Source organism: Phascolarctos cinereus, unplaced genomic scaffold, assembly GCF_003287225.1.
Source record: "Phascolarctos cinereus isolate Bilbo 61053 unplaced genomic scaffold, phaCin_HiC Scaffold_2;HRSCAF=192, whole genome shotgun sequence".
NCBI lineage: Eukaryota > Metazoa > Chordata > Mammalia > Diprotodontia > Phascolarctidae > Phascolarctos > Phascolarctos cinereus.
This window is the reverse complement of record NW_027555625.1, coordinates 41,547,618-41,557,693: the sequence shown is the minus strand read 5'-3', so window position 1 is coordinate 41,557,693 and position 10,076 is coordinate 41,547,618. Positions and strand designations below refer to the sequence as shown.

Sequence of the window (10,076 nt, the reverse complement as noted above, 5' to 3'; positions counted from 1 at the left end):
GCTACCTAGCTGCCTCCATTAAGTAGGATTTGAACCCTCAGTCCTTTTGACTCCAGAGTACCTATTCTTCATAATATGACACATAAAGAATATCTTCCCTATCTACAGAGAGTCCCTTATATTGTCCAGCCTCTGTGGAGGGAGAGGCAGGCTGTTTTCTTCTTACCCGAATCAAGGGGCCAAGAAGAGGCATGAGTTGGCTTCCTTTGTTCTGAAGCATCTTAATAACCGCGCTCCTTACCCTGCCATCAATACCTTTCTCTGCCATTTTGAGGCTCAAGCCTTCTTGGGTGGAGTGGCTATTTTATTGTTCCTGCCATGAATTCCATATGCCTCAGGGAAGTGCAGGCTACATTTGGAGAGGTGGATGCTTAAGGTAGCCTGGTCCTGCTGGCCCAGACCTCCAAATCTTCTTCTTCTCTTGGGAAGCTAATGCCAGGGTGTCAGGTAGCTGCCTTGTCTGGGGAAAGAAGCAGATGCTCACCTTAAGCCTTGCTTTCATTGTATCACAGCGCTGTTGCACAATTGCCAATGACTTCCTTTTTTATAGACTCAAAGGTTATTTGAGCTGGAAGGGAATTGAGGCATCACCCAGGGCACCCCCCCACTTTTAAGGATGAGGAAATGGGGTAAAACTACTCCAGATGGGGTGATTTAAAGTGCTTTGGAAACCACAAGGCACTATATCCTCCTCCTCCCTCCTCTTCCTCCTCCTTCTCCTCCTCTTCCTTCTGTTTGGCACTGAAGGCCCCTCTACAATCTGCCCCCACGCTAATATTATTTCTCACCTCCAAATTTCTCCTTTCACTCTGCCCTCCTCCTTGTCCCCCGAAGATACCATAACTCATTTCCACCTCTTTGATTTTACTCATGCTATTTTCCTGCCAGGAATGCCAATCCTATTCCCTTCTCTCTAAATTCTACCCTTTCTCTGCCTCCTCTGGGAAGCCTTTCCCAAGTGTTCTCATCCTTACCCGATCTCTCCCTTCTGTGACATGTATAGCTATTGCTACACAACTTGCACTTTATTTCCTATTAGTTAGTGCCATTTCCTGGGCTGGTTATGAGCTTCCTCAGGGCATAGATTGATCTTACAGTTCTCGTATCCCCTATGGTGTTCAGCTTCAGGGGTAAGCACAGAATAAGTGCTCAGGTTTTTTTTGGCTGCACTCAAAGTCTCCTTCCCCTAGCTGCCTTGCCTCTTAAAAGATCATCTTGAACCCCTCCCTCCACCCAAGCTGGAAGTTAAATCTTGCTTAGGAAAACTCTACCAACATCTGTGACCATTTCTATGGGCCCCATGTCCACATGATATCTGAGGTCCTTTCCAGTTCTGACAGCCTAACACCCATCCATTGTATAGATGTGGACACGGAGGTCTAGAGAGGTGAAATTATTTGTCCAAAGACATACCTGGGTCTTCTTACTTCAAGTCCAGTGCCCTTTGTGCCACTGTTTTATATTAGGATGCCTGTTTTTTCCCCTTTCTAGGGAAAACTCTAACCTTACCTCCTAAGAAACTTGTGGGGCTGGACAGCTCCCATGTGCCTGCACTGTTTTGAGTGACTTATGAGGGCTGATGAATTGTCAGTCCTTTACTCTTTCCCTGACCTTATGTCCTAGTGACCTCACACAAGCTATCATCCATCTTGCCCTCCCAAACCCTGACCCATGGGCACTAAGCCCAGTTGTTGATGGGGAACACTTGGCTCAGGCATGGCAGGTGAGGGGCTGAATGCTGGACAGGGGTCCCATCCTGTTACCTGTAGGCAGAGCTAAAGCTTCGGAAGGTGTTCCTGTGGGGAGAAAAGCAATACTACTTAGGTCTGAGGCAGGGAACCTCTGTCCTGGTACCTAAGGAAAACCCCTTAGAGGGATCACTTACGTGGTGTCATTAGGAAGGGGTTTCTGTCCATACTGGTCAAGGCTGGGGTTCTGGTTAAGACAGTACTAAGAGAGGACCAGAGAGGAGAGAGAGATCAGTAAACAGTGGCTGTTTGGCCCGGCTCTCCTCATGGAAGCTTGGAGGTCACTGGAGAAGGGTCTGTGTGTTCACAGGGGCCAAGGATTTATACCTGTCTCCTACCCTCAGGGATGAAAGCTGCAGTCAGTGGATTTGGAAGCATGGAATCCTAGTGTTCACCTGTTCCAATTCCTTTACTTTACAGATCAATGGACTCAGTTGCTGCAGACCACAGAGATAGTGGCCAAGCTGCATCCCCCAGTTCCCCAGAGGCCTTGGAGGGGTTTGGGCGTGGGTGGTGTACCCATTGACTCTGCCTACATTTCAGTTGTGAACACTCTAGCCAATGCTGTTGCAAAGAATGATCCCAGGCTGACCTGGGAGAGAGACGATGGCTTTAGGAAGAAAGGCCGTTTCTTTGTCCCAGCTGATCATAATCCCACCTTACAAATGAACAGGGCTTAGTAGTTTGACATATTGGTTATGCAAAGTTGTTGCAAGGGAGGTGTGTATTCTTATCTTCATTTTGCAGATGAGGAAACTGAGGCTTAGAGAGGGGAGTGACTTGCCCAAAGTGATGTGGCTAGTTCATGGAAGAGCTGGGTTCATAAGAACATAGACTTAGACCCAAGAGGAATGTTGTAGGTTGTGGAGTTTAACACTCTTCTCTCCCCCCCCCCACAACCTAATTTTATATGTAAGGAAACTTGAGGCTGCTCATAAGGGTACAATAATTTTCCAAGGTCACACTTAGATCCTCAGACTCCCAATGGAATCTAGGAAGCAGAGATGTAAATTGGGGGTGATAATTAGCCAGTTATACCAGGACTCCACTGGCTTAAAGGTTGGTAGAGCCTTTGCTCCTTCCTTCTTAGACCCATCTTGTCACAGAAATCAGAATGGGGGATTCTTGTATGGTTCCCTGACTCCCCTCCCCTCCTCCATTGAGGACCACCAAAGCCCTCCCAGATACTCTTCTAATTGATAAGAAGGGATTCTTTTTTCTATGTTCTGTTCCAGCCAGGGGCAGGGGAGAGGGACGTGAGAGCTGTCTCGTTTCCCCATCATTCTCTTCTTTCCTGCCCTCCTCTTCCCCCACCCCACTCTCTCTGGGGTGTCCAGGCTAATGCGGACCCTGTCCCAGTGGAGATGTGTCTGGGCCTGTCCTTGGACAGGGCCCAGGATCACCGGTCAGTGGTAGCTAAGCACAACCCAAGTAATCCTACCCGCCAGCACTGGGTGATATCTGGCTTCAGGTACCTCACAGCGTAGCCACTGAACCCCTCAACTGCAGAAAGAGAAAGCAGAGGACGCATGGCCCAGGCCAGGGTCATCACTTCTATCACATGGCAGATTGAGCACATCCTCCAGAGAGGCCTGCCTGCCTGCACATAATACACCCTCAAGCCTCGCCTGCCCTCATATCCACCCCAAACCTTAAATTCTTGCTTTTAGAGTCATTTTTTGGGTCAAGATACCATCTCTAGAAGGTCTGCCTTGCCCCATTCTAGCCTGAAATGCTTCTGTTAAGGGAAAGAGCCTATTTTACATGTCAGTTGACCATATTGGCTCATAATCAGCCAGTAGTGAGCAGGCCCTTAGAAAATGGGGCATAGAATAGGCAGATTTTGAACATGGAGAAGAGGGGAGACACCCAAAGCTGGGGGCCTCTGAGTAGCAGGGGAAGACAAAGGCCCCGGAATCAGTGGAGAATGGAAGGAGGGAGGAAGAAGCCAAACCTCCCTGGCCTTATAATTATCCCAGGCATTCTCTGGGCCATAGCAGAGACTTCTCCTGACTAGCGACAGGAGGGTTCCTGACCCCTCTCCTGGCTCCCAAGTCCTTGTTTCCTTCACATTTCAGAGTCTGATGCTTAGGGCTCTGATGGACAGGAAAGGGCCAGCGAAAGGGAGGAAGGCTGTATTTCCGGACTCAGCAGGACCCGGAGGTGGGGACAATATCACTGTTGGACACTGGGAGGTAACTGCATATAGACTTCCTGTCTACTCCTACGGGCTCTGGTAAAGATAATAATTAATAACTAATGTTTCTATGGCAGTTCTGAGGGACATCATGCAAGTGTTCTGATTATTTCCATTTTATAGATGGGGAAAACTGAGGCTCAGAAACTTGACTTGCCCAGAGTTATGTAGCTGATCAAGTGTCATAGTTGGGATTAAGGTTACTAAGTTAGAATCTTAAAAAAGCAGACAACCCAAACCGGTCATAATATGACACATTAGTAAGAAGTGACTGACTTCTGTGGTGAGAAGGCTACCATGGCCTTAGAAAGGTCTGGTGGGCAGCCCTTGTCAGGACTCGAACCCAGGTCATCTGACTCCACGATGACCAGGCATTCCAGTTCTCAGGGTCAGGAAAATAGGAAGAAGGGAAGCCTCCTGCTTCCCATAGGCCTTTCATATTCATTCTCTTGTTTCATCCTATGAAGTAGGAAGGAATCATCACCCTCACTTTACAGAAGAAGGAACAGGGAAAGGAGGTGGCTTTGGGTCAACCGTGGTCTGCAGTGGAGCTAAGGTAGACACTGAGGCATGTGGCGTGCTCGGACCTTGGCATGTTTGATGGTTTTGGCTTTTATACTCAGAGGTCATAGGTGCCTAATAAAGCTTTCCTCCCTCCCTCCCCTCCCCTCCCTTCCCCTCCTCCCTGCCCTTCCTTTCCTTCCTTCCTCCCTCCCTCCCTTCCTCTCTCCCTCCCTCACCCCTTCCCTTCCTTTCTTCTTTCCTTCCTTCAGTCTTCTTTCCTCCCTCCTTCCCTCCTTTCTTTCCTTCCTACCTCCCTCCTTCCCTCCCTCCCTCTCCCCCTCCCTCTTTTCCTTCCTTCCTTCCTTCCTTCCTTCCTTCCTTCCTTCCTTCCTTCCTTCCTTCCTTCCTTCCTTCCTCCCTTCCTCCCTCCCTCCTTCCCTCCTTCCTTCCTTCCCCCCAGATTCCCCCTGACCCCAGGCACGACTGCCTTATACTTCATGTCCCCTTCCCCACAATGAGCCCTCAGGCCTGTTCCCACCTCCCCCCCAGTCATCCCCACTCCCTACGGACCCTTTTTATCCACAAGAGGTAGCTTGAACTCTCCTGAGGCAGAGACAAAGTGGGACCAGTCTTCAATGGCATGGGTGTGGCAGGGCCAGTTGATACGGTTAATGCTGGGTGCTATTGGGGCCATCTTCCCACACTGGTACCTCTTTTTAAGCATCTGTCCTGTCCCAGTGATTTCCTGTACAGGGAGACCCCAGTCCCAGAGTGAAAGAAGAAAGACAGCTTCTGCTCCTGAGATACTAGGGTAACAGAGAAGGGGGTGGGGTTAGGACAGTCTCCAAAGGCATGGGCCTGCATGGAAGAGATAGGACTTCCTCAGGACCAGAGGAATATTTGCACTGGGCTCACCACAGAGCCAGGGCAGCACTAGACCTCTGACTGAAGCCAGCAATGTCGCAGGACACAGGAATAGACCATCCTTCCCTGGCCCACTGTTCTGTTCTCCCATCACCTCCCAACCCCATTAGCCCTTCCCCTATCAGTCATTCAACAACCATTTATTATGTGATGCCAGATGCAGTTCTAGGCACTAAGGATTCAATGAGAAACAATAATGGCCCCATTTACCCATATATACACATTGGTCAATGGAAGGGAGTGGTCATGAGCTGAGCCCCACAATACTTTCCCCTTCCCATTCAAGGCCAGCCCTGATCAGGTAGTAGGGGGAGGTGGTTCCCTTCCTCCCCTGCTTAGTGGGACACAGAGAGAAGACACTCATTGCTGCTGGGCCCCCTTTCCTGGGAGTGAATGATGGAGGGGCATCACATCTGTCCTATCTACCTCTCAGGACTTTGTGACTAATCAATCACATCAATGATTGGAGACATAGCTGGAAACCCTCACAGTGGGACTGAAACCAGGCAACAGATTTCCAGGTGGTCCTTTGGAATGTAAGTCAGGGAGGAGAAAGAGAGGCTGGTCCTGGGGGCTGGGCCGGCTTGCTTCTTCAACGGCTTGTTCTAAGCATATCCTGTGACTCCTCCCTCTGCCTCCCATGCTACCATCCTCCCTCCACTTCCAAGCTGGACTCGAGTCTAGGAAGGTCACTCACCAGACCATGCAGGCTTTTGTTGGGGACACCCAGCAAGCTGAAGTGGGCACGGTCAAAGTCACCTGCAGGGAAGAGAAGCAAATGATGGATGATGTGTCTGGGGATGTGATGTCTGTGCAGGGTGTGTGTGCTTGTGTATGTGTGTGTGTGTGTGTGTGTGGTGTAGGTACTTGTGTGTTTGTATTGTGTACCATCTGTGCTGATTGTGTCTTTGGGTCCTGTGTATAAATATAGTGCTTGCAGCTCGTTATGGGCAAAGTCCTTTGACAACCGTGTGAACAGCTGTGTAACTGAGCCTTTACTGTCATATTGTAGAGCATTAAAATGTGGAGGTATGTCTGTTTTTGTATGTGTTTCTTTCTGGGTAGCTTCATCCAGGTTATCCAGGTTGCAGAACAGTGATGCCTTGGAATTGAGGACATACCTTTTCCCTACAAGGTTCCCACCCTATTCCCTGTGATGGTATGAGGATGTGTGAGGTAGACAGGGAGCAGGGACCAGGCATTGTTCTTCCCACTTGCCAGATGGGGGTAGAGGGTCAAGGAAGAGAATGTCCTAAGCTCATAGATTTGGAAGTGGAAGGGGCCTCAGGGGCCATCTCTTATAACCCTCCCTCCCCAACTTTATAATGGAGGGTCTAAGGATGAGAGAGACTAACTGCTTGCCCAAGGTCACACATCTCCTCTCGTTCTTTACACATTTCTGGACTTGGCCTTGGTCCCATAGCCCATAGAGGTTCTACATAGGGACCTTGCCTCCATCGTGCCCAGGCATGGGACTCCAGACAGGCTGGCCCAGGTGGGCATTATTACCTTTGCAGCAGTACGTGGATGACTGGCAGTGCTCGTCAGGGAGTTTGGCGATGACTGTGTCCATGTCCATCTGCCGCAGGGTGGGCAGGTAGGGGTGGTACAGTTGCTGTTTCACCCCTGGGAGCATGTTTCTCCTTGGAGGTGTGGGGAACATGATGGCTGGAGACACATAAGCTTCAGTGGAGTTATCACTCCAAGGGACCAGGTCGATGATCCGAGCCATGGCTGGGAAACCCCGTGGTGAGATAAAACCAGATGACAAATATCCAGTAAGAAGACTGAGCTGAGACCACCAGAGGTCTTGACTCCTTCCAGACTCCTCTCCCTCCCACCAAGAATTGAGAAGCAAGAGAAGAAACAGAGAACAGGGCCTGAATGCTACTAGGTCTCCTTCATCTTCAGCCCCAGCCCCAGCCCCAGCTTCACTGCTCTCTTGGCCAGGAGTAGAAGGCTTTGATTCCCACAGCCCACCCTGACAATTGAAGCCCTAAACTCCAGAAAGGAGAGCCCCCAGGAGCCTGGTCCCGTCCCTATTCCTCTTCCTCATCCTCCTCTAAAATCCCCTCCTCTCTTTTCAAGGCTGAGGACACTCCTTGGCTCCCTCCTTTTCACTGCTGACTGGAAAGAAGGGAATCTATAATATCTAGCATTTATATCCTGGTATAAAATGCTTCCAAAGCTCTTTACATTAGTTGTCTCATTTGGTCTCTAAGGTAGGTGCTATTATTTTCCTAAATTTTTTCCCAGTTGGAGATGGACTAAAGCCTCCCTCTGGTCATGGGAACTCCAGATCACACTGAAGGCTTCACTCTGACTCCCATCCATGAACCAAAAAATGAGCAGTGAATTAAAAAGGAAAAAGAAACCCAGCTCAGGAGCTTCTGCGACATAAAAGGTTGAAGGAAGAAAATTCCTCCAGAAGTCCAACTTGAAGTATTGGTGGATGAGTTGGAAGATGCATCAGGGGAAAAACTAAATTGGTTATAAGTATATTAAAGGAATTCAAGGTAGATTCGAATTTAGTTCTTAGAAATATGCACAAAGTACCAACTAGGAAAACTGCAAAGTGATAGCTCCAACCTGAAAATCTTGGTGCCGGAGTCATATAGGAGAGTCACTTAAATAAAGCTGAGGTCATTAGATGGAAAAGCAAAATGGAAGAGGGAAGAGGCACCTTGGACTGCAACAAAAATGATGGAGGGACACACCAAATAAAATAATTTGGAATAATAATAAATTTGGAAAGCCAAAAAAGAAACACAAATATCAGATTAATTAGGGCTGAAGAAGATACTGGAAAAAGAAAAAATAAAGGCTAGATGCAGTATTTGAGGAACTAATTAGGAAAAAAATCTCCATGGTGGTCTAGATCATGAAGCACGAAAATGAGGGAAAATACAGGACAATGGCAAGAAGAAATTCTTGGATTCACCAACATCTATTATTGACCAATGAACATTTATTAGGTGCTTACTTTGTACCAGTCACCATGCCTAGCACTTGGTACATCCTGGTGCTTAATAAGTGTTTATTGACTAAGCACTGGGCAAAAGTTTAAAAAAACCAATCCCTGCCTTCAAGGAGCTCCCAGTCTAAAGGGGGAGAGAACTATGTACATACAAGACACATACAAGATAAACTAGAGGCAATCAACAGAGGGAAGACAACAGAATTAAGATAAAAGAGTAGACCAGACTACCCCAGGAGCAGGAGCAGAATTAGAATCAGAACCTGCATCTCTTGCTGCCAGTCCAACATTCTTTTCCTTGGTGTAGTATGATGGAAAGTCCTTCTCCAGTCCTGACTCCTATGCCATCGTCTCACAATCTCAGGCTCCCCCCTCAGAGGGGTAGGCACCCAAAGACATGGGAATCTTGAAGGGGGAGGGAGAAGGAAGAACAAAATCTGGACCACAAGGTCCTAGAATGGGAGGTGAATGTATAAAGTAGTCCTGAGGAAGAGTGCCATACTGGAAGGTTTTTGGAAACTAGCAGACATCATAAATGTACTGAGTGACCGAGCTGGCAAGGGAAGGCAGAGGAAGGTAATCAGTAAAAAGTCATAGGATGATGGGATTTAGAACTAAAAGAAACTTTAGGGACCATTGATCTCAACCCTTTCATTTTAAAGCTGGGGAAAATAAGGTCTAAAAGGTTAATAAGTAGCTCAAGCTGGCAGGAGTAGTTAAGTGGCAAAGTCAGAATTTGATAGCACTAAATTCCAAGGCCAGTGGTTTTTTCCCACCATTCTGATGCTAGTCCTGATCTATATCTGGCCACTGGACCCAGATGGATATGGAGGAGAAAGTGAGGCTGGTGACTTTGCACAGCCCTCTCACTCAAATCCAATTCAATTGCAAATCATGGCATCATCTTCCTGATGTCAAGGTCCTCTTTGAAAATGAAGGACAAATCATCACACCTCTAAGGGTTCAGAAAGGGAGGTGGGAGAAGGACTCAGAAAGGGAGATGAGGAGTTGCTAGTAACAAACCTTGCCTACTTTGAAATCCTCCAAAAGCCTGACTTCTCTTGACTTTAAAGAGGGAGATATCATCCAGGGAACAAGGAGTTCTGATGCGCTTGTGGGACAGGCTTCCAATTTTATCCAGTCACCATACGTCCAAGGAAGAAGCAAAGAAGTAGAAGGGAAGAAAGATCAATGCTCCAGCAGAAGGGCTTAAAACAAACAGACATTCTGAGGAGACAATATCTATCCTCTCTGAGTTCCTCCCATTGTGAGGTCTCCACCCCTGGTCCTTCTGTTTACTGATCCCCTTATTCACCAGGGCAACAGACAGCTCTGATCCAAAGTCTTTCCTGGGCAGGAAAGGCAAGGTTGCTAGGTTACTAGAGCTGTGTCACCAAAGTTACCTGGAAACTGATGACCTCTATTCAGTTCAGCTGAAAGGAAATTCTCCCCATTGGGGAGGGCTCTGGCCAGCTGCTACAGAGGACAAGAGAAGCTGTTCTTCAGGGGAATATGAGTCAGAGAACTGGGGGTGCTGCTGTGTTGTGGGGAGAGGGGGAGGATACCAGAGGAGGAACAGGCTCAGAGTCAACCCAGGGGAACCACAGTCACCCCACCCCTACCCCTAAGCAGTGCCAGGCAGAGCAGAATTCACCTGGTGGAGGCAGGCACAGAGAGGAGAAATTACTCTGCCCATGATGTTTGGGTGCCTATTGTCAAAATTTCA

The 10,076-nt window shown here is 48.2% G+C and overlaps 1 protein-coding gene across 3 annotated transcripts; it reads right to left on the bottom strand.

Moving 5' to 3' along the window:
• Positions 1 to 267: 267 nt before the first annotated feature.
• On the bottom strand, positions 268 to 9,668 carry SPMIP8 (sperm microtubule inner protein 8). 3 transcript variants are annotated; one of them, XM_020963718.2, is made up of 8 exons: positions 9,383 to 9,665; positions 6,883 to 7,107; positions 6,071 to 6,132; positions 5,020 to 5,194; positions 3,190 to 3,251; positions 1,886 to 1,950; positions 1,764 to 1,796; positions 268 to 460 (listed from the first exon to the last, which is right to left on the bottom strand). In XM_020963718.2, the coding sequence occupies exons 2-8, from the start codon at positions 7,103 to 7,105 to the stop codon at positions 430 to 432; spliced, it is 651 nt and encodes a 216-aa protein (XP_020819377.1). In that variant the 5' UTR covers positions 7,106 to 7,107; positions 9,383 to 9,665; the 3' UTR covers positions 268 to 429. The 3 variants fall into 3 exon arrangements, with proteins under 3 accessions (XP_020819377.1, XP_020819376.1, XP_078005465.1); XM_020963717.1 differs by having other exon boundaries at positions 9,374 to 9,664; XM_078149339.1 differs by lacking the exons at positions 268 to 460; positions 1,764 to 1,796; positions 1,886 to 1,950 and having other exon boundaries at positions 1,957 to 3,251; positions 9,374 to 9,668.
• Positions 9,669 to 10,076: the final 408 nt, after the last annotated feature.